The sequence below is a fragment of the Alligator mississippiensis genome, chromosome 1 (assembly GCF_030867095.1).
Source record: "Alligator mississippiensis isolate rAllMis1 chromosome 1, rAllMis1, whole genome shotgun sequence".
Classification (NCBI taxonomy): Eukaryota; Metazoa; Chordata; order Crocodylia; family Alligatoridae; genus Alligator; species Alligator mississippiensis.
In genome coordinates this window covers 355,681,262-355,705,810 of record NC_081824.1, presented here as the reverse complement: position 1 = coordinate 355,705,810, position 24,549 = coordinate 355,681,262, and the positions used below count along the sequence as shown (strand labels likewise).

Genomic DNA, 24,549 nt, shown 5'->3' with positions numbered 1-24,549 from the left:
GTGGCCAAAATCTGGAACCAGCTTCCCAGGGAAGTGGTCCTTGCCCCTACCTTGGGCAAATTCAAGAGGAGGTTGGATGATCTCCTGTCCAGGGTCTTGTGAACCCAGCATTCATTCCTGCCTGTGGCAGGGGGTCAGGCTAGATGATCTGTTCAGGTCCCTCCTGACCCTAGCTACTATGAAACTCACTGAACTGCTTCCAACAGGTGCACAGGCTAACAGACTTCCAGCGAAGGCTTACTGCTCTTTATTTTACTGTGCAGGAAGCTTATAGTGCATTAATAGTACATGTAGACACACCCCCTATGCCCCAATTGCCTTTCTTTTGGTAAAAGTTAGCATTTTAAGCCTCTCACTTGTTGTAAGGCCTAGTGAATCTTGAATTCGTTCCTACACATTGTCACAGCTTCAGAAACGGGTGGAAAATGGCTCCACTCAAAAGAACCTATAACTTGTGCTAAGGGTATTTTCTTAGTCAGTGGGAAGTCTGAATTCGAATCTCCACAGGCAAAGGAGAAAAAATAAACATGTTTTTTTGATGTAATATGTAAGCATTATAACCACTACATCATAGTCTAAAAGGATTCCTCCTCCAGCTGCGCCTTTATAGTGACCACTGCTCTGGTTTTGAAAGATTATAGGTGCTTACCTTTAGAAGACAATTCTGGGCTATGAATTCTGAGTCCATGGCAAACCTCTCTGTTGTTAAGATCATAATGGATTTATCTGCTAGGGGAACCAGCTGTTGTATTTGGCAAGACTGAAAAAGTGATCAGTTATATGATGACAGTCGTGTAGTGGATAGTGTAGCTATCATTAAGTGTTGTCCTCCTCATTGCTGACTCTTTTTCAAGTCATGTTATTCTACAACATTGCATACAGTTCACCAAGAATCCCTATGTCAGCCCCGCTCTCAGCCTGGCACATAGTGCAGCCCTACCCTTCATGATGTGGAGCCAGACCAGGTTGCTGTGTGCCTCATCTACATATAAATTTTCAGAGCATCCCAGGACTTCTGACAAGAACACTCAGTTCCAGTCCCGAGTGGGGACTAATTAGCACACACATCCTTTGTGGATGATATCTGAGCCGTGTTGAGCAGCAGGGGCACACACATACTGAGTTGTGCTGAGCTGAGCTGAGCTGTGAGGTCACCATGGCTTGAAATGTTGTTGACGCTGGTGGGGCCCAGCCCCATGAACTATGTGGTAGATCACGAGCCTTTGGCTTTGGGTTAATATCATGCATAGTTTATACTACATATAAGTAAGTGCCAAAGGGCTGCTCAAAAGTGTTTATGGAGTATCTGTGCTAAAACAGGGAGCAGTTTCAAGAAAAGGTAACATGAATTAATTCTGGATAAACTAAGTGCATCGGTAGTATATGCAAATTGTGACAACTATGTTTAATTCAAGACTGTTTTCAAATTTGCTCCTAACTTCTGTGTGCTCAGGGAGATCAGGCAATAAGGAGAGGGGGAAGGGGCTATAAAGCAAAGGAGTTAAGGGAAAGCAGAGGGCAAAGGCCCTACCTGTCCCCCCAGGTTTATTTTCCCTACTGTAGCAGTGAGAGTGGGACAAATTCAAGGCAAACCTCCAATAATTAGATTCTATACCTGAACAACTATAACAAATTGATACATTTTCCATATATGGAATCTAATTATTGGGGTGTTATCTTACATTGTAATCATGGTTGTCTTCTATTCAAGTAAACAGAGTATATAACCACCCTGATTTTAGCAGAAGTATTTACAGTGTTCTTTTATCAGATTTATATTTATTTTTAACTTTCATTATCAGTTTGTTTTATAAGAAGTAAATGGTCTGTATTTCAATTTTGTGATAGCTAATGATACTGCATGCCTAATTAAAACAGTATTTGTAGTGATTCACTTGTTCTGTTTGTTTTTTAATCAGCTAGAATTTATACATACATGCTGGAGAAGTCCCGTATCATTACACAACCTGTCAACCAGAGTAATTTTCTTGTTTTCTACCTGATGATGGATGGATTGTCTGCTGAAGAAAAGTACACCCTGCACCTCAGTAATTTGTCTGCACACAGGTAAGGGAGCAGTAAATATATATTTATTTAAGGGCCTGACTCTGAGGAGAGGAAACTTTTTATTGATATGAATTTGGTTTCCTGTTCTTGAAATGGTGCCTAAAGTTATCGTTCCTTTTCAAGTACTTGTTCATGTGGATTCCACTTTAGGTGTATGTACGCATTCTTTTGCCTATTGGAAACACTGACTAGAGAAAGAAACTTTTCTTTTCTTTTTTTTTTCTTTTAATCTACATCAAAACTAATTAAAAAATCCAATGGAACGTTCTGTCTGTCCAACTGCAGCTTCACTGAACTTGAGACTTTCTGCAGGAATATGTTGATGCCGATGAAATTTCATTTTGAAATAGATTTTACTTACTTTTCCTCTGATTCTACTTTGAAATTTATTTTATTCCATCTTATAAAAATGACATGAAATAGTTGAAGATTAAATGGAATGCTTGAATTTTATTGAAACAAGATTTTGGGTCCATTGAAAAATATGTTTTAACAAAAAATTAATTTCCTGAGAAATTTAAAAATTTAACACTGATTTGGAATGAAAAAAAATCCAAATTGGAGAGTGTGCCTTTCTACTTTTCATACAATCTCTTCATCTACCTTGAAGAACCTTTCACGTGCAATATTGTTACAGCAAGAGATGCAATCCTTTTTTGAGCTTGGGGAGGTCAACTACTGAAGTTAATATTTCTCAATTCCAAAAAATTCCATCCTGGGCAATCCGTGTCTACAGCTTCACTGTTGTTTCAAGTTCAAGGTACTGAGACTGAGCTAGACCCAATAAAAGACTAGAAGCACGTAACTTTTTGGCACGTCCTCCCCTTTTCCCTATCACCAGCATAGAATCCAGAATTCACAGCTAGGCTCCATATTCAGTGCCTGGGAATAATCAGGTGCCTTGGAAAGGCAATCTAAAAAACCTGTGCACTGAATAAAGAGCCATGTGAAGCCAATTAATAGGAAAGCTAAGAGCATTTTTCCAGGTACTGAGGTGAGGCTGCCTGGTCTGTAGATCCCTGTATCCTCCTTTTCCCCTTTCTTAAATATTGGCACTGTGTTTGCCCTTTTCCAATCACATGGGACCTCTCCTGATTGCCATGGGTTTTCAAAGATGATGGTCTGCAATCTCATCCAGGTAAACAGTCACACAAAGGGGAAAGGATGGTTACTTAGCTCCAGCAACTGTTCTTTGAGATTGTTCCTCATCACAATGTTACTCATTCCATTATGCGCCCTCTTTGCCTGCTATTCTGGTGTTCTAAATTATTGAAAGAGTTGTGGACCCACTTTTTATGCCATTTGGTATAGGGGGCTGAGAACACACGTGGTATAGATACAGCTCCAGCAGTCAATGCTGACCCAAAAAATCGTATCTTGCATGCATAGCACATATACACACCATGAATGGAATTCATGTGGAGAACACATCTTGAAGAACTACAGTTACTCTAAAGTAATTGTTATTTTTGTGTCTTAAATTGGCTATTTAAGTGCTTAAAGTTTAATGATATATAATTAAAGTATTCAATTTTATATTCTAATTTAGTATTTAAACTATGCTAGATAATATACTTGAAACAATAATAATTAAAATGATCAGAAATGGGTACTTTGTTTCAGTATTTAAATGTTTCCTTAAGGATTTTTCTGTTAGCTTGTTTTATCTGCCATGCTGACTGGCATATAAATAAAACAGCTCTCCCTGGTTTTCAGGAGTATAAAGAGTCTGATATAATTTTCATTTTTGATAGAAAACATTTATCTTCACTTCTTATATTTTTAAAGTTCATATTTACAGGAATGGTTTGGTAATGTTTTAACTTCTTCACCCTTGATATTTCAATATATTGCCACCATTTCAGATAGAATTGGCTTACTGCATCCATTTTTAGTCGAACCTAGGACTTCTTTGCTTCACAAAAAAGGCCACTTCAAAAGAAAAAAAGTTATTTTTTTCTCCAAATTTTTGTATGTCAAAGCCTTTGAAGATTTTGAAGACCAAAAAGATTGTGTTACTGAGCTCTACACCATTCATTCATTCCTTCACTTAGTCTTTAGCAAAAATTGTTTGAATTATTCAGTTTGTTAAGAAAAATGAAATGGTTTAAAGTTACTTTCCAAGGAATTCTAACAGGAAGAACTTGGCAAAAGCCTAAATTTAGACAAACAATGCTATCATCTCATGAAATATCGATAAGCATCCAAGAAAAACAAAATATTTTAAAATAAATACCATATCACCAGGTTAAGAAATAATTTATATCTGAAAATTTACATGAACTTACTTCATACCTAAAGCAATGCTTTAGTTATAATACACTTGATTATATCTAGAATTGTTAAGAAAGAGCCCAAACTTTGCTTTCTTTACGCTCACCAAAAGTAGTTAGCCAGATTCAGGCTGGTTAGTGGATTGGTCAATGAGGGGTGAAACAGTTTGCACATGAGTAAACAAAATAGGATGTGGCCTACTTTCTGACTTGGCCAAGCTTTAATGAGATAATAGCATTCTAGTAAGAACAATGATTCACTCCATTATGTTTTCTTTATGGGGGTACAATCACAAATATAACAAAAGTAACAATACTGCATATGGTTCATGCTCAGCTGGTATATACATAAGGCCAAAATGATAATTTTTCTGTCCCTCTTTATAAGGATGAATAATTGTACCATTTTACAATGGGAAGGGGGAGAGGAAGTACTTGCTGCTGACAAATGCATGTTGGGTAATCCATTATAACTGTTTTATCACTCTTTTGTCCCACAAGAAGTGAAGTGAAATTACAGTAACTTAACCCCTGTTTCATTCAATGGTCTAACTTCCACTTATCGCTAGATAGGAACATAAAGGCAAAACAATTACAATGGATTCAGCTGAACCATGATAAATCCCTTCTTCCTTAAAACAGTATAATTCTTCATCTACCCATGCTTTAAGTTGGTTAATATTATGCCATTATACTGAAGATTGAATGGTCTCAAGGTTATTAATGCTGTATCTTTTTTTTTTGCATTTTGTTTTACAGTCTTGTAGTGTACAACAGACTAAGACATAACTCTTATGTGTGCCTGGTTTTCAGTAGGAAAATTAGAATCTTTATTTAAGAAACAAAAAAAAAATTACAACAATGAAGTCTGATGCTATGTAGTCCATAAAGATGACATGCTGGTCCAAAGACTTTACAATCTAATATTAATTATAATATAAATCAAACAGACTATAGAACATGGGGGAAGAAAAATTACTGGTGACTTCACTGGGTGCATCTACATGTACAGTTACGCTGCTTGAATAAATTGTGAAGCTTATTGCTCCAGAGTAAATTGCTCCCAGGTGTGTCATTTGAATAAGCACCTGGAAGCAATTAACTCTAGAGCAATAAGCTCCACAGTTTATTCAAGTACTGGACATGGGGCCTGGGTGAAGCAACCCCAGATGACAGGCAGCCTCAGGGGTCAGCCTTCCAGCCTGTGGCTACTCCCCCCGGTACAGCATGCTGAGGGGCTAGATGCGGCATGAGGGTGCCTCGGTGTGGGGCTACCTGGCAGGCATCCCCCACACTGAAACCCCTTATGCCCCAGCCAGCCAGGCAGCAAATACACTTTAGCTGATGCAGAGTTTCTTAGCAGAGTTTCTCCACAGCAGGATAATACTTGTATTTACAAATACTATCCTTCTGCAGAGTAAATTAGTTCATCAATTGTGCAGTAAATATCTCATGTAGTTGTGCCCACTGGAACCAGGATTTCACCCCAGTCACTCGGGAAGGCATTGGGTATGGACCAGAATTTAACTAAATGCAGAGTACCATCTTTTCAAAATACTTTAAAAATACTTTTCACTGTTTCATTTTAACTAAGGGTAAGGCAGACAGTTTTTGTGGAAGATCCATATTTGAGGCTAGTTTTGAACATTGATCATTGAACTGTCTATAGGTCAGAAGGCACAGAGTTAGGTGGGTTAGGTGAGGCAGTTAGGTGGGTAGGGAACTGGTTGCAGGGTAGGACCCAGAGAGTTCTAATGAATGAATCTGTGTCGGCTTGGCAAGAAGTGGCCAGTGGTGTCCCTCAGCGGTCGGTGCTTGGTCTAGTGCTTTTCAAGTTCTTTATCAGTGATTCAGATGTGGGGGTGAAGAGCTCTCTGGCCAAGTTCGCACACTACACCAAGTTATGGGGAAGTGTGGTCACATTTGAAGATACAGGAGGACCTAGACAGGCTAGCAAGTTGGGCGCATTGGAATCAAATGAAATTCAACATCAAGAAATATAAAGTGCTCCATCTGGGGAGAAAAATCCCACTACACACCTACCGGCTTGGCAACGCCAAACTGACCAGCACCACAAATGAAAGGGACCTGGGGGTAATAATAGACCATATTATGAATATGAACATGCATCAATTGATGCATCTCCTGCAAAACTAGGGAAGTGATTCTTCCACTCTACTTGGTATTGGTGAGACTGCAGCTGGAGTACTGCATCCAGTACTGGGCACCGCACTTCAACAAGGACATAGTAAAGCTCAAGAGAGTCAGAGAAGGGCCACCTGTATGATCAGAGACTTGCACAGCAAACCATAGGAGGAAAGGCTGAGGTACCTGGGACTCTTCAGCCTGAAAAAGAGAAGGCTGAGAGGGGACTTGATAGCAGCTTACCACTACATCAGAGGTGTAGATCAAGGGCTCAGCAAACAACTGTTTACCAGGGCACCCTTGGGGAAAGCCAGGAGTAATGGCCATAAACTCCTGGAAGACCATTTCAGGCTCAGCGTTAGGAAAAACTTCTTCGCAGCCAGGGTGTCCAGACTGTGGAATAAACTCCAGAGGTAGTGCAATCACCTACCCTGGAAATCTTCAAGAGGAGACTGAACTCCTTGCTGGGGTCGCCTGACCCCTGGTGTCTTTCCTGCCTGGGGCAGGGGGCTGGACCTGATGATCTGAGGTCCCTTCCAGCCTCACAATCTATGAATGCTGATATGGGAAGAAAGGGATAAGGTATGCAGGAAGCCTGGCTGTGCTAGATAGGATTAGACACAAGTCAGAAGAAGCAGAGCTGCCTCTAGCCAGGAATGGAATTGTGCATTATCACCTCAAATGTATTGGTTCGATGGTGGAAATAATGCATAGATAAATGGAAATGAATTGATTGATAAAGGTGGTAGCTCAGTCAGCAAGGAAGATATCTTTTGCATTCACGTTCTGAACAGACTGGGGTAATCATGTGAAAGACAGGAGATTAGGTTTAAGGAGATTTTCATAGGCAAGGCGAGAGATACAAAAAGATGAAGTAGGATTTTACAGATGGCTGCTGATGAAAGAATGTTCTGGAAAACTAAAGAGAGATCTGTGGGTCATGTGGAAAGAGAAGAAATGGCAGTCAGTTAAGTGACCCAGGGGCTGTAGATCTATGTAATGGGAAATGCACAGAAATTTGGTCAAGGTCAGAGCTGGCTCTAGTCTTGTGCATTAAGGATCAGCATGAACTGGCATCGTTAAACATTATTGGAGTAAAAACTGTATTATCTTCATTCTGTATAGTTGCTATATTATAACTAATAGCCTTTATATGATCAAATGTATTTGGAGTCACAGAATACCGTATTAAATTGATGTATATTAGACCCATAGTTTGAGGGACAGAAAATTGATCAGGGACTGATGATGAGTTTGGAACATTTCAAAACTAGGTCACCAACTTCTACCTAAAAGGAGGCCAGAAATGTCCAAATTAATTATAGTTTTATGCTAATTTGGTAGCCTGTGTGAGGTGAGCTGGTAGTCTTATTCGAGTGCCTATTAGAAAGATTTTAGAGTGCCTATTAGAATAGTCCTCCCCTCTGCTGGTAGCATTCCTCACCCTTTCTCTTTTACAATTAGATATTCTGCTTATGTGTGAACTATATATGCAATAATAAACACTCTCTAAGAGGGAAAAAATTATACATATACTTACATGAGTAGCTATGAAGTTCATTTCTGCCAGGACAGGGGCATATCACTGTGTGGAATGTGCCTAACCAGTATTTTACTGCAGGAACTCTTTTTGCTGCTAGGAATAAAAACTCCCCTTTAACTTCAAGTATTAAGCAGCTATTGCAATGAAGTGATTGGATTAGTCATTAAAATCTGAATTGATTAGAATCTCCCTGCTTGATCACTGAAGATATCATTTCTCCAATTTAAATGATAAACTTCAGTTGTCAAAAAGGACAGAGAAAATGCAGTGAAGGAAAGTGAGTGGTTTGGAAAAGAGCATCATAGACATTTTTCAAAGGCCTTAAGTGCTCAGTTTCACAGCTCAATTTTTTTATGCATCCAGCACTCCTCTTTTCTAATGAGTACTAAAGCACTCTGAAGCTGTGGTGGTTATTTTAGACTTTCCCATATGGATCTCCACGTTTTGGATAACTGCATCTCTGACATACTAATGCTGTCTCTAAAAGGCACTGTATTTTCGGATCCTTTTTTCTACCCTTCCCTAATTCACTTCTCTAAGGCAAAGATGTAGATTGTCTCTTGACTGAGTTTGGCTTTTGTACTCTCCTGCTTATTTGGTCAAAGTCTGTTTTTGTGTTGTCTTAACATCATCTTGATAGACAGAAGGGAAGGAAATTAACTCTTCTGTATGTTCCCTTCTCCTCAGTCATATCCAGCATGGTCTCAATGGATCAGACCCAAATGGTTCTCAAAACCTGGAAGAATTTTCAGCAAGCTTGGGTTGCATTTTGAATTTTCCACAATAAGGAAAATTCCATGAAACATAAAACAGTGTTACAGATATTTCACACTGTGCTAATGAATACATACTTTGTTTCTCTTTGTTTTAAACTATGACTAGAACCTTCAACTCCCTTTTGTTTTCTTAATCACCCTCTTTTGCATGATTATTATTTCTTCATTTTTTCTATAAACAAATGCCTAATTAATACTGTTAATGAAATCCTCGCTTCCTGTACCAATTACTGAGTTAACAATTCTAAGTTTGTCTGTCACCCTGAAGACCTTTTTTATAACAATGTCTTTTTATATAGTAAACAAACAAGCAAAAACATTTTCACCCTTGATTAAATTACATAAATCACATACATCACAAATCTTCTCCTTTTATCAAAATGCCTTCCATTTTATCAAAATCTTTCTTTTAAATTTTTTCTTACTCTTTTTTTATTGACCGGTCCTCTTGGTTTTATGTCATCTTCCATTTTGTACAGCTTGCTGTAAGTAATAATATACCAATTCTGATCCCAGCACCATTTATCACTTCCTTCTTATCTGATCTCTTATGTAATTAGCCATTTTAAATCACTTTAGAACTTTACCAATGATACAGTGTTCATTAAACTCATATATAAGTCTTAGATACATATAGCATTCAGATAATGCATTTAGGGCAGAATTGTATTTCACTGTTAAGACATGCTAGTGTCATGCAGTTTTTAGATGTCTAAATCACCAAACAGCATTCCGTTTCATCCTGCCTAATGGTCTGTAACTATTCTCCACAGCTCGATGCCATATATGGCTAAATTTATTACTACTGCACATGTTCAGAAGCATTTAATAATGGCCCAGAGGCAACGAAGCCCGTATATTCTCTTTTGTGATCTTACTTTGCAATGGATACACAATGGTACAGTGTAAACTTCTGCTTTTTTAGATGACCAATAACCATGACTAGTGAATGCTTGATACTGAACTGAAGTGGTGCCTCCTCTTGCTCAGTAGCCTAGTGGTTAAGGTATCTGACAGAGAGTCATTGGAAAAATTGCATAAACAGTACCGGGGGCCACAGAGCAGACTTCTTTAATGTCCATCTGCTTAATACTCCCTCCTAAATAATAGCTTCATAGCATGATACTTATACCTCTTAGAAGTGAAATAGAATTCTGATCTAAATGCATTTACTTAATGCTACACACATCTGAGGCTCAAATATAATGTTAATAAATACTGCATCATTGGTGTAGTTCTAAAGTAATTAAGATTTTCCATTATTTATTTACTTGTTTGGGGCTGAAATAGATGCCCAGACTGCACTATTTGGAAAACAGGGTGCTGACAGACATGCCACTTCCCATCTAACTCATGGCACTTCGCAAAAATTGCCATGAATTAGATTGACCCTCCTGACACAACAGACATTTGTTATTTGGTCAGGTGCCTGGGGGAATCAAGCTCTACTTTAGACCTGAGGAGCTGCATGTCTGCAGTTTCTCTCCCCTTGCCACACCCCCCGCCTTCCACTTTGGCCCCAGCTCTGATGCTGTCTACACAATGGACGAGGGGGAGAAGGAGGAGAGGGAGCTCATGCTGGGGTTTGCCCAGCCTTCCCTGGAATGGGGGTAAGTGGGGGGTCTCCAATCCACCTGACCCCACTCTAGCACAGGCTGGTAAAACACCAATCCTCCCTCCCTCCCTCCCTTGTCTCTTCCTCCTATAATGCAGACAGCATGGAGGGTGGGTCTGGGCTACACCTGCCCTAGCAAGCAGAAGTTAATGAAGGTGGTCTGCTTTGAAACAGCCTCATTTGAACCCTCATATAATAAGGGCAACTTTGTTGTGCAATTGGGGAATTTTAAAGTACTCTAAAGCCATGCACTTCTGTAGAGTGCTTTCAAGTGGCTGATCATGAAAAATGTAGCTTCTGTAGCAGCTTTGTTACAGAATTTCTTCAAGCAGGAGAGGCCTCTTGGAAGACATGAACAAGAATCCCAAAGAGGAGGGTGTCTGCCTCTGTGTTTGGAGTGAAAGTTGATGATTTGGTAAGAGAAATCTGACCGAATGAGGAAGAGCCATAACTAATGTGAAACCTTAAAAAGAAGAATCTATATTCAGAATGATATAGGAAAGGGGTCTAGGTAAACGTTTCTTGAGGAAAGTTTAAATGAAGGAGGAGAAGGGAAGAGATGGAGAGTGTACAGAAGTCAAAGTAAGAAATCAGTATATTTGACTAATGAAATAAAAAAGCAGAAACCCTGAATTCATTTCAGTTGTTTATATCATCCACATCATCTTTAATATTTGCAGTACATTATGCCCTACTTTAGCATGTGTAAATTACATGTATTCAAGCTAAGTCAGCTAAGTAGTGTGTTCTCTCTGGACAGATAAGTAAACATTCTAAATGGTATTTTGGTGTTCACTAATTGCCCAAAAGTCAGTGTTTCAAACAGAATTCATTATCACTCAGCATTAAGCTACCCACAACATACAGCCTGAAACTGGAAATGTTTTTTCAAGTCTGACTGTTTGGGGGGATGGAGGAAAGAAGTACTTTGGGCCTAAATTGTCCATGAAGATTAGCAGTTTAAGTTGCTTGTTTTTCAGTTCCACGTTTTCAGAAATTATTGAGCAAACATCCTGCAAAAATAAGACCCCAAAGCTCTGAAATTGGCTGTCCAGAATTCACTTGTCACTTGTGAAAATTTTGGCTGCCTTGTGCATGTCTCATATAAATCAGTCGTAACTTAAAGGTATGCATTTATTAACTGTTTACAGATTCACAGAAGTTTATGGCTGGAAGGGTCCATCCCCTCCTGCTCTGAGCAGGAAAGACTGCTGGGGTGAAATAAACACAGCAACGTGTGCATCTAGTCTCCTTTTGAAGATCTCCAGGGAAGGTGCCTGCACCACTTACACTGGGAGTCTGTTCCAGAGTCTAGTCACACAAACTGTGAAGAAGTTTTTCCTTATATCCAGTCTGAAACTTTCTTCTAGGAATTTGACTGTTGCTCTTCGTTTCCCCCTGGGGCGCTTTAGTTAATAATTGTTCACCTAGCCCCTGATGCTCTCCCCTTAGATATTTGTAAGCTGCCACCAAATCCCCTTGAAGTCTACTCTTTTCTAGGCTGAACAGTTCCATATCTGTCAGCCTTTCCTTGTATGGCTTGCTCTTCAGGCCTCTAATCATATGAGTGGCTCTTCTCTGGACTCTCTCAAACCTCTCCATATCCTTCTTAAAGTGAGGCACCCAAAACTGGATGCAGTACTTTAGCTGCGGCCTCACCAATTCTGAGTAGATCAGAAGAATAACTGCCTTAGTTTTCCTTGAGATGCATCGGTTGATGCATGCCAGCATATTGTTTGCTCTGCTAACTGTAGCATTACAGTGATGGCACATATTCATTTTATGGTGAATTATGAATTGGCTGGATTGAGCCCCGGCTGTGCCAGTCCCTTGAGCCTGCATGAAGTGCCAGTCTCACTGGCCTCAGAAGAGAGATTAGGTTCTGGCCAGGCTGGCTGCACATGGCTGATGGGACTCCACCCTTGCTGGCCCTGTGTAGGTATGCTAGCTACACATGGAGAGACCAGGCTCTGCCTGGACCCAACACCACATGAAGAATCAGGCCCACAGGCCAGATCTGGCCTACGGACCAGTGAGTGAAATGCTTTTTTAAACCAGAAAAAAAGCATGCCCTCGGTATAAAAAATTTGGGAAACACTGGTCAGGCCTAGTTCCCGAATACCTAGCAGGTAATCATAGTGATTCAGATGTAACTTGGTAACTTGACTTTTGGCATTCTGTTGATATGAACAGTGCTAGAGATTTCCTTTATATAAGGTCCCTCCTTAGGGCTAATGAATTACATTGAAGATATACATTACCTTCCATTTCCATTGAAAATAAGAGAATTAAGCATTCTTAATTTATTTGCTAATTTAGCTTTTTTATTCAATTTCTTTCTCCAGAACTCTCTACACAGGGGCAGCTATGGCTTCATCTTAGTGCTACCACCAACATAAAGTTACTTAATTTGTAGCCCTAAATTTTCAAATGAAACTGTTCATTTCTGTATGCCTGACTTTTCTATGTGACTCTTGAAGGACCCTGAAGGGCTCTGATTTTCGGCAAGGTTGGATACTTACCTTTTAAATACTTAGTGTCTATAAGGCATTTCAGTCAAACACACAAAATCACTGGTTGTAGTTGTAATTGTAAGTATTCATTGATTAACCTTCGCTCCTTTTTTGATGATTAACAACCACTCACAGTTACAGTAGAGCTGAACAACCTTTTATTCCTGCTGTGTAACATGCAAAAAATGACCTAGTCTTGTGATAGCTAAACTTAAACTTCTCACGTCTTCAATAAATTAATTGATTTCAGTGGCAATGTATGATCCTGGACAACAAGTAAACGTATCTGGGTTTAGACCCCAAATAAAAGATAAAAATTAAGTGTTGTGCTTTCAAAGTATGTGGCTTTCAAAACATCTTTTTTTCTTTTTTTTAAATTTTTTCATCCTCGAACAGTTTATGACCCCATGACACATCTGGTCTATACTACTGATGTTTTGTGGAAATCTTCACTGTAAAGCTTTAATATTAAGCCATACTGATACTGTACTATCCCAGATAATGTCAAATATTTAAGACTCTTCTATTTGTTGTAAACCATTTGGAGTAAGTCCTGCTTGCATAGATTCCACTGAGGTCCGATAATAGATAAGCTATGGCAGGTACTTGTAGTAAGCTAATGAGGTGAAAAAAAGCAGATACATTTTGCATAAAGTTCTATATCAGACTAAACTGGGTAGCTCAAACTTCCTTCTTCTTTCATCTATTAATAAGTCTGTGCAATCTAGAATCCATTTAATTGCAAAATAAGTGTCTGGCTTTTCTGTCTTCTTTCCCTCTCTTTTTATTTCCTGTCTTTGGTACATAATAGTTGTCCTTACTTCATTGATCCTGTATTGACATACCTCAGCTAACTTTGCTATACTATAGTTTTGTAAAGTAGTCACCTCAAATGCCTGTTGATAAAAGATCTTAGCCTTTGTGAATATTATATCTAACCTTGTTTAAACAAGGGGAAAGGCATTAGAAAATTTTCAGAAAAATCACTATGTAGAAAAAGGCACTGGAACTAAGATGGTATTCATGTTTCTCTTAACTCTATCAACCTCAGAGAAGTATAGATTACAAAGCAATGCCTCATCGCAATAAATAGCTATTATACATGATTTATTTGTTATTCAGCATTGCAGTAATCATTAGTAACTCACTTGGCATTGTTCAGGATGTACGATTGAAAATCTATTGTATTTTGTATTAATAAATATCTTCATGTGGTAAAGTACTATTGATTGATCCATACTAATTGTATCTGCATTTGGCAGAAATCTGAACATTTTAGAGGAAGTATTTTTAGATATGCATTGACATCTAAAAATATAACTTAATTTTAACAAAGCCTGGGATTTTTTGCACTTAATATTAATGCTTTTGAAAACAATTTCTTTAAGACCCCAATTATCTAAATGACCATTATAGGGCTAGGTCTAAAAAAAGAACTTAGGAGCTTTTAAGTTAAGCCCCACAATATCTAACCATTAAGCATTTGGCCTTAGAGTAGAATCCAAGGTCCAGAGTTACGTGCTCAGGGCCTCTAGAGATGGAACAGGGCCATTTAGGACTCTCAGAATGGTGATCTCAAATAACTGGATGCTCAGCGGGGAGATGCCCTGAACCAACCAACAGGAAACAATAAGCCCAGTATTTGAGCTCTTGCCCCTCTCTGAAGTTTAGGTTCCTGAAACAGGGCTGCTTGGAAAATGCCTCCCTCAGTTTAGTATCTAGAGCCCAGAATGGACCTAGAGTATAGGTATCTAGAAGCATTCTTTTAAAGCAGTGGGTACTAATCTTTTTGGCCAGAGCCATAAGTTAAGCTTCAGTCTCACCCTGAATCTCTACCTGATCCCTTGCTCTGTTCTCTCTTCTCTGTCTTATCTGTTGCTCTGTTCTCTCCTTCCATTGCTGTACTCTCCTCCCTGCCTTATCTGCTGTGCTCTTTGTGCCACATCTGCTATAAGCCAAGCAAAGCAGCTGCATGTGCCACTTGTGGGCCATGTGTTGCAGGTTGGACAGCTCTATTTTAAAGACTCTCTTTTCAAAATATGTCTGAAGGAGGAACCCACCATTTGTACAATAGTATAGTAATTGGAGGATTTTCCCAGACAGTTAAAAAACTGAGTTGTGCACCCTTAGCAGTCTGAAGGGTTCAAACCTACATCTGTCACCAACCTTGAGGGAGCCATAATCCATTGGGCAGCCTGGGGTAGGGGGAAGCAGGCTCTCTATCCCTTTAGTTAAAGCAGAGCTCTGTATAGCAAAAATGCAAGATTCATTGGGACAGAAGAAAAGGAAACAAGCAGGAATATAAGCCTATAATTCAGTTGTTAACACTCTCACCTAGGAAGATGGGGGCCCTGGTTTCCAGTGCATGCTGTGCTTTTTATTCAAAAGCTGCCTAATGTAAAATGCATAAACACTACAGGAAGTAGGACCTGAAATTCAGTACTTCCATTCCTATCTAAGACCACTCACCATCAGTGTACAAAATGGTGCTCCATGTTGTTTGTTCTGATGAACAGGATGAATTTGGGAGGAGAGATGCTCAATTTTCTTAAAGAAGCCTCCATGCAGTAAGCAGTTAGGCCCTTACCTACCCACTTCCACAAGCAAGTGATCTGTATTTGTTCACATATGAACAATTCATGAACTTTAAACCAGGTTCTACAGGGAGTGGCAAACAAAACCCTTTTGCAACAGAGAGTGTATCTACACATGCACTTCACTACAGAATTGACTAATTGCAAGACACAGGAGGTGACAGTGTTCTTGCTGTCATCTGTGGCTCCTGGCACCACACGCAGAAGCTGTGTGCCCTCGGGCCGGGCGGGGTCCTGCCTCCATGTGCTCCACACATCATAAGGCCAGGCCAGTGTGGCAGGGCACCAGTGGTGCCTGCCACTTTAAGAGCTAGATTAAGCAGTCAGCAGGTGTATTGATTATGGCGGCCATTTTTTAACTCTGGCCACCTATATAAACAAGAGCAGTTTGATGCTGGGAGGCAGGCAAGAAACATTGCCTGGTTGAGCTGCTGAATGGGAACATCTTGCAGGTAGGAGCAGGAGGCTCTGGTCCTGGGCATGACTTAAAACTGCACCCTGCCGGGAGTGGGTAGTATGGTGGGGCTCCCAGTGGTGTGGGAACCCCAGGAAAATGGCAGGTCAGTTACCACCCTGGTGAAAGGTGGGTAGGGGTGCCTTAACCCCAGCCCTCACCTTCGGGTGGGTTATGTAATCCTTCTAATCCAGGGAAGGTAAGCTTCTTGAAGCATCTGAGCCTGCTGGGGTGAGTGATTCTGCAGGGCCAGGCATGCTTTGTGAAGCACCTGAGCCGGGAATAGGGGGGCCCCAATCCCTGAGTGCAGGCAGGCGACTTAGACCAAGGGACCCAACTGGTCAGTGCTGGGTCCAGGACCCAGATAGGGGTCAGAAGGGCCAGGGGCCACCATGAGGGATGCCTATATAGTGTAGAGAAGCTCAGGGTCCCGACTGGCCTGAGACAGGGACAGGGCTTAAAGGGAAGCCAAAGGTCCCAGGGAAGGGACCACAGCAAATGGGTGAAGGGGACGGTTGAGTTGGCTGCATGAAATGCCATCTCCGAGGATTGGGCTGTGGTGTAGGGGTGGAACAGAGCCACGGATAGCCCCCACAATATTGGGGTGTATAATGGGCAGCCTCCTGCCTAATAATCACATTGATATTATTACATCAAGGCATGGCAGGAGAGTGAGGCGGGTGGCTGACCCGTAGACAGGGGGACAGGACGGTGCTTGCACCAGGCATGAAAGCTTGCCCCTGTCACAGCCAGCTTCATGGAGGCAGGACCTGGCCCAGCCTGAGTGTGTGTGGCTTCTGTGGTGAACCGGTAGGGGGCACTCCTGTACTGAGCCACCCACTTCACTGCACCCTGCCAAAAACCAAGCTTCAGATGCCTCCCCAGGGGTGCCCACGTACGGCCAACCCCCTTCCTGGAGCACACTCGCAAGCCTGGGGTACCACTGCCACCACCTGGACTCAGGTCTTTTTCTGGACCCTTTGCCACTTGGGATACACAGACCCTGTAGACCTAGGGGTTGCTTAACCCCAGCAGGATATATTTGGGTGCTTGTTATAGCCTGAAGCATAGAAAGTAGCCTCCCTTAGTCAGCTGAGTAAAGGGAGCAAGAAGGCCTGCCCAATCTCTCTCAACAAGGCTGGCTATAATGGATAGCTTCATTGGGTAGAGAAGGTAGGCATGGGGAGGGGTATAAGCCAGAGAAGTAGCAAAAGAATAACTCTGAGCAAACAGAAGCAGGTTGGTAGGCTTTTGATATACAACTAGAGTACATTAAATTAAATTCCTAATAAGTTACTCACTTCTGCATCTAGCAAATGAGAGAGAGCTGTGGAGGTCCATGTTTCTCCATGTGTGTTTTAAAATATACACCTCTCTTCTTCCTGCAGGGACCCTCTTAAATAGCACTCCTGACCTCACCACCTGTACCCAGTCAGGGACAGGTGTCATCTGATGCCGGCCAATTTAAAAAACATCACAGTTACCTAATGGAATGACATGGGCTTAAGCCCCTGCCCCCATGTTGTGAGGTCAGAGCTCCAAACAATAGAGAGGTTAAAACCACACCCTTTTACCCAAGGCCAGTCATATATGCAGTAATCCAGGGCAGCCAGGTTGAAAGAGAGACGGGAACAGACAACCCAAAAAGTGAGGAGGCTGGGATAGGGTTCTTTCACATCTTCTGCCTGTGGTGCTGGAAGCCATGGGTGACAGCAAGAGTGGCCTGGTCCTACTTGAACGTGCACACCGGCAGTCGGGCTGGTGCCATGTGCCGCCACAGGTGGCACTGCACCTCTGGGGGTCTCTGCCAACAGCAGCCATGAGCACCCTGACAGCCACTGCTGTTGCTGGAGTGGAGCTGTGTGCCATGCGTGGGGGGCAGGCAGAGGACCCACCCCTCCCAAGCTACCACTGCAGCCTTACCCCACTGTTATTTGCCCCAGCATGCTGAGGCAGTGTGCTGGAGCAGCGGGGGCATGGGGCAGCCGTATAAACATTCTGGCCAGGTGCTAGAGCATCTCCTTGGAGGACCCAGCCTCCCATTGCCTTGGGGCATGCATCAGGAGCATGCCCTGCGCTGCTTTTTTCCAAAGTGTTTGTTTGTCTTTTTTATACCAGGATTTCCCAGCATCAAATTTAGAGTCTGTGCTGCAAATATGCAGTGCAGCGAATTTTTTTCATTCCTAGCATGCCTCTTGCAGCATCTCAAACTGCTTTGAGATGCCACAACAGGCATAGATTCATAGAAGTTAGGGTCGGAAGGGACCTCAATAGATCATTGAGTCCGACCCCCTGCATAGGCAGGAAAGAGTGCTGGGTCTAGATGACCCCAGCTAGATGCATATCCAACCTCCTCTTGAAGACTCCCAGGATAGGGGAGAGCACCACCTCCCTTGGGAGCCCGTTCCAGACCTTGGCCACTCGAACTGTGAAGAAGTTCTTCCTAATGTCTAGTCTAAATCTGCTCTCTGCTAGCTTGTGGCCATTATTTCATGTAACCCCCAGGGGCGCCTTGGTGAATAAAACCTCACCAATTCCCTTCTGTGCCCCCGTGATGAACTTATAGGCAGCCACAAGGTCTCCTCTCAACCTTCTCTTGCAGAGGCTGAAAAGGTCCAGGTTCTCTAGTCTCTCCTCATAGGACTTGGTCTGCAAGCCCTTAACCATACGAGTGGCCCTTCTCTGGACCCTCTCCAGATTATCCGCATCCCTCTTGAAGTGCGGTGCCCAGAATTGCACGCAGTACTCCAACTGCGGTCTGACCAGTGCCCGATAGAGGGGAAGTATCACCTCTTTGGATCTATTCGTCATGCATCTGCTGATGCACGATAAAGTGCCATTGGCTTTTCTGATGGCTTCGTCACACTGCCGACTCATGTTCATCTTGGAGTCCACTAGGACTCCAAGATCCCTTTCCACTTCCGTGCCACCCAGCAGGTCATTTTCTAGGCAGTAGGTGTGCTGGACATTTTTCCTCCCTAGGTGCAGCACTTTGCATTTCTCCTTGTTGAACTGCATTCTGTTGTTTTCTGCCCACTTGTCCAACCTGTCCAGGTCTGCTTGCAGCTGTTCCCTGCCCTCCGGCGTGTCCACTTCTCCCCATAGCTTTGTGTCATTCCCAAACTTGGACAGAGTACACTTCACTCCCTCGTCCAAGTCGCTGATGAAGACATTAAAGAGTATCAGTCCAAGGACCGAGCCCTGAGGGATGTGCTCTCTCATCTGGATGTGGCCATGTAAAATATTCTGGGCAATTTAAAAAATACTCCACACTTTAAAAAGGATGTGAAGAAGTCATGTAGGCATGACTGGTTTGTTTGGCTTGTGGAAAAGGCATGTAAGAAGGGACATGATGGCAATTTTCAAGTCCTGAATGGGTGCCATAAAGAACATAGGAAACACCTTTTCTCTCTTGCTGCAGAGAGTAGGACATAGATGAATGCCTTGAAGTTGTAGCAAAGTAGGTTTAGATTGGATATCAGCAAAAACTTCTTCACTGTTAGAATCTAAGGCAGTGAAATAAACTGCCTGGAGACGTCGTAGATTCTTGGTCATTGGAGGTGGCCAAGAAGAAGTTGGACAGACATTGGTCAGGGACTATTTAAAAGTAGCTGTTCCCATGTTCTGTTTTTGCTATTTCCCATTCTTTGCTAGTTGCCACATGGAGCCAGGAGGGAAATTTTTCTGCTCTTGATCCTACGTATCAGGGTGTGTTTTAAACCTTTCTGAAAAGCATTGAATGTTGATTGCAGCCAAGGCTGGGTATTTTGACTTGGGGTGGGGGAAAGGAGTGGGGGGGACAATGCTCCCACTTAAATCCATAGGTTCCTGGCTAGAGGGTGTTGCCCCTTTGCTTATGATCAGACCAATTGGATCAGGAAGGAATTTTCCCCCATCTTCAGATTAGTACCAAACATGGGGGTTTTGCCTTCCTCTAAAATGGAGTGGGGAGAAGACATGGACCCCTTCCTAGGATTTCTTAAGCATATTTTAACAACCTTTTCAGCAACAGGCCATTGGCTGCCACTGTTTCCCTGCTTTACTTGTGTCAGTTTTGACTGTGTACTTTTGCTAAGAGGATGGACAATAGATTTGTATAGGATAGCTTGAATAGGGATGGTCCTACCTCAGGTAGGGGGTCCCTTCTATGCTTACTAGTCTATGATTCTACGCTTATTTATATTGGTACACACGGACATTCATGCAAGCACTCGCACAGCTTAAAAATCTTTCCCTGAAAATATTAAGACACTGGTTCTTCTTGATATATACTATATATATACTATATGTCAACAGAGCAGAATGGCTCTGTACCAGTTTAAGGCTAAGATAGCTTAGGTTCCTGGTCACTTAAAAAAAAAAAAAAAAAAAATATTCTCATTGTGTTACTATATTATGGTATATCATTAGTATGTTATGCTTGAAGGGAGTCTTTAACAAAATAATAACCCCCCCCCCCCAGGCTGGGTGGCAATCATTAATTTATTTGAAGTTGGGGATCAATTTGTTTTAAACAAAGTTAAGGTAGGACAATAAGTCTGGGACTCAGCTTGGTGTCTTTGTCCTAGGTCTCAGTTGGACTTGTTATTTGTCTGGCTTTCAGAATAAATACTGTAGATAGAAATTCCATTGCATTTGAAAGTCTAAATCTGAAACTTTTATTTCCCTGGGTAGGGTCCTTCATCTTAGGTTAACAGTCTTTTCTTCATTGTATTATTCTTCATACATATTGATAGAAAAGAGACAGTGGTGCATATGACATTCCCCTGGTAGATTCTTAGATGCACAGAAAATAATTTTTTTCTATTATCTCTTTCAATAGTGTTTTTCTCAGTCTCAAATTTCTGATATATGTAAAGTGTAGAACTATATGTAATGAACAAGAGAACTGTTTTCTGTGGAATAAGATGTATTTATACAGCCATGTAGTTAAGGAGGGCACAGGAGCACAAAACCAGTGTAGCTCTGCATGTTTTCTTCTGTTCTATACTTTTATGCTATATAAAAAGAATTTGGATATCCATTAATCTCTTGTGATTTCTCTTCTGTTAGTGACTTTTTGCTCTTTAAAACAGGAAAACTGTGTTAGATCATATACAAGTTTTTGCTTTTATGATGAGATTTGCTGCTAACATTGCTTTCCTGTCACTTTGTAGGTTTGTTCCCTTTACTTGAGCATGCTTAGTTTCAGTCCACACACATGCCAGCTGCTTCATTTGACTTGGCATGATATCATTTGCAGTTTCTTTGATTGAGGAAGGCTTTGTTTCTCTCCTCTCTCTCTTGGGATGAACATGATAGGAGAAACACGTGCAGAAAATAAAAGAAGAATAATCTTGCAGTGGCATAAATGATAAAGAAAGGGATGTTAAAAAGAAAGAAATCTATTTAAACCAAGAGAAAGGAAATTTGGTAATTAAGTTAGAAAGAAAAAAAAAAAATCTGTTCCAAGAATCAGGACTTACGTAGATACATGTGTAGCAAGGGCATTTAACAGAAACTAAACATATAATGAAGTATAATTTGGAACTGTTTGATTAAAACAGAAAAATAAATTAGTGTATCATGAACCACATGTTTTTAGAATTTGGTTTAAAGAGTAAGTGTTTCAATGGGCATGTCTACATTACTGCACATTAGCCTAATACCACTGCGCAGTATTGTGTCATGGCAAAAACCATGCTGATAGCTGACTGCATGGTGTTATTAGGCTAATGCGCAGTAAGCATCACTAAATGTTCACTGGCACTACTGTGCAGTAACTCTAGGTACTGCACATTTAGTTAGTACTTCATTAAGGAAGTATGTACTAAACTAATTGTGCAGTATCTAAGGTGCATTAATGAACATGGAGATAGTCTCATAATTTAAAGGAATCTGGCTTAAAGTCTTCATCAGAGAGTAAGTAGTCCATTGAGCTGAATAGGATATATATCCACTTCTCCATGGGACTGAATTTGGCCCAGATGCTGAATACTTTAAATACAGAGGGCACGTCCAGACGTGCTTGGACGTTTAGTTCCCTGGGGACAAGTAACAGCGGTGCACCTTGCACTGCCACTTCTTGTCCCCAGGGAATGCCCACGTCACGCGTGCCTTAGTGCGTGATAAGTTACCCCGCATGGGGTGTGGGAGGCTGGGACCAACTATATGCTGGCCCCAGCAGCCTTACCTGGCATCCTCCCAAGGCTGCAGCTATGGCAATTCAGCTACGTGAAGCCTGGCTGGCAGCGGAGTGCAGCTCTGGGCAGGACAACTCCACTTTTCAGCAGCAGCACAAGCATGCATTGGTCCATTTTTTTCCCCCCAGGAGTAAAAAAAAACCCCAGCACAGTGCATGCTTGGGTAGTGTGCTCTTGCCGTGCGGAGAACACCAGAATGTTGGGTATGTGGCACTGCAAATGTGTTTGTAGTGCCACATACCGCACAATCATGTTCTTCTGGACGTGCCCTGAGAGTTATGCAACAATGATATTTCTTGTCAACAGTCAAATTTAGAATTAATGCAGTTCCAAAGGCATTATTTGAGGTGAGAGAGATGGTGATAAGATTTCTTTTTCATCTAGGACAAATGTTTCTGCAAAAGCCTCAGGTAAAAAGTGAATGTACTAGCTCATTTATAAAAATGGTTAAAGAGTTCATTCTGTCCTTTGTGTAAATACAAAATCTGTCTCAACACTCATTCTAGAATGCTAATTGTCTCATATGTGAGGTAGATTCAAGGGCAGATTCAGCATCTTAAACTGCTTACATTTTTATATCATATAAATGCAAAGCATCGATATATTTCTGCAATATCTGTTATGAATGGTGCTCTTAAAATAGTCATGATACGTTTATTGTAGTTCAACCTCCAATCAGGAATGGGTAGTTTAAAACATTTTTATCAACATACCATGGCCCCAAATGTTGAGATGAGCTGCGCTCCACTTAATGTTATATCCCAGAAAGAGAGGAGCTCTCTCCTACTTTGTATTCAACATATCCTTGGGACTGCAGGGAACAGTTTGGCCTTTTACTTATGTAATAAAAGTACTGTTCAGATTGCTATAACCTACGCTGCTGGTAAAGTCAATCACCTGAGCACAGCACCAGAATATAATTACCTAAAGATGCATATGGGGGTTATATTTGGATTTGACCTAACCAGGGTTAGGTCAATTTAAATGCCCACTTGTGCAGGCATTCAGAGGTTTTAAATTGGCCAATAAATGGCAAGTTGATTCTAAGTTAGTTTATCTCAGGAGGTGAACTAACTTAAATTGAGAATGGTTTAACCTATTCCTAGATTAGGTTAACCCTATCTACTGAACATCTGCAGGTTTTCATAGCCCTGGGGCTGGAAAAGCCCAGCCACTTACCCCAGCCCCGGGACTGTGCAGCTTCTACCTCCTGACTCGGACTGGGCTACTTTTAGCCCTCCCGATTCTCCCCAAACAGCCAGGCCAACCCCACCCTGGACCCCCCCCCCACCCCCTCCAGACATGCTAGTCTTCCCCACACACCTGTCAGCCCCTGCTGTTACTGCCAGCTCCTCCCCACATCCTGAGTTATTTAGCTGGGGCTGATTGTGCCACTCCCAGCGACAGCAGTAAATGACTATATGCACAGCTCCTGGTTTAGGCTTAGGTGGCTTAAAGTAAGCTGCCTAAACCTAGACTGGGGCTGTGCCTACATGTACAATTAATGTGAAGCAATAAACTCTGGAGCTTATTACTCTGGAGTTTATTGCTCCCAGGTGCACACACTGTTTGCGTGGGCTTCTGGGACCGCAGCATGTTGAGCCAAGTTGTAACAACTCCAGCTGGCAGGAGGCTCCAGAGGGCAGGCTGCCAGCCTTGAGCTGCTTCCTCTGCCTCAGTGTGCTACAGAGGGGCTGGCTAGGGCACAAGCATGCTTCATTGTGGGGCTAGCCAGCAGGCAGCTGCACCCTTGTGTGCCAGTCAGCCGGGACAGTGTCTACATGTGCGCTACTGTGAAGTAAAAAACTGCAGCAGGACAGGACTTACATTTACAAGTACTATCCTGCTGCAGAGTTAATTAGTTTATTCCGCCCTAATAGAGGCACATGTGGAGATGCATGATATTTATTGCAGAGCTAATTAGTCAAATCCACAGTTAATGTCTCATGTAGATGCACCTTGGGTGAGGCAAATGCTTATTCGCATCCCAACTTGGATTTTGTCAAGGAACACAAATGACCTCAGTTTTCTGCACCTTCTAAAAGGTGGAAGTTCTGTCCATCTTGCTTTCTAACATTATTTTGCGGCATCAGTTCAATGACGACTCAGAGGCTAAGTACAGACATTCAAAAACCCCAAGGCAGAATTGGTCTAAGATATGTGGTTCTGTAAGTGGTGTAGTTTAGATTGGTAGTGAACAAAACACACATTCCCCCTTTGGTAGGGAAAGCAAATCTTAGATCGGGTTCCGCCATTTTAAACAAGTCTGTGTGCACCAAACAAACTTCTGTTCTGTTTTGGGTATAGACCAGTTTCCGATCACTTATACTGGTAAAAGTGTAATGTCTGTACCTGGCCAGAGTGTCTTGTATTAAATCACGACCAAC

General features: G+C 41.7%; 1 protein-coding gene across 3 annotated transcripts in view; it reads left to right on the top strand.

Moving 5' to 3' along the window:
* MYO16 (myosin XVI) overlaps positions 1-24,549 on the top strand; it is a 662,110-nt gene that overhangs the window by 399,749 nt on the left and 237,812 nt on the right. For all 3 annotated transcript variants that reach the window (XM_059721092.1, XM_059721091.1, XM_059721093.1), the window contains one exon: positions 1,920-2,067. In XM_059721092.1, the coding sequence (XP_059577075.1) occupies positions 1,920-2,067 (148 nt within the window). The remainder of the gene's footprint in view (positions 1-1,919; positions 2,068-24,549) is intronic.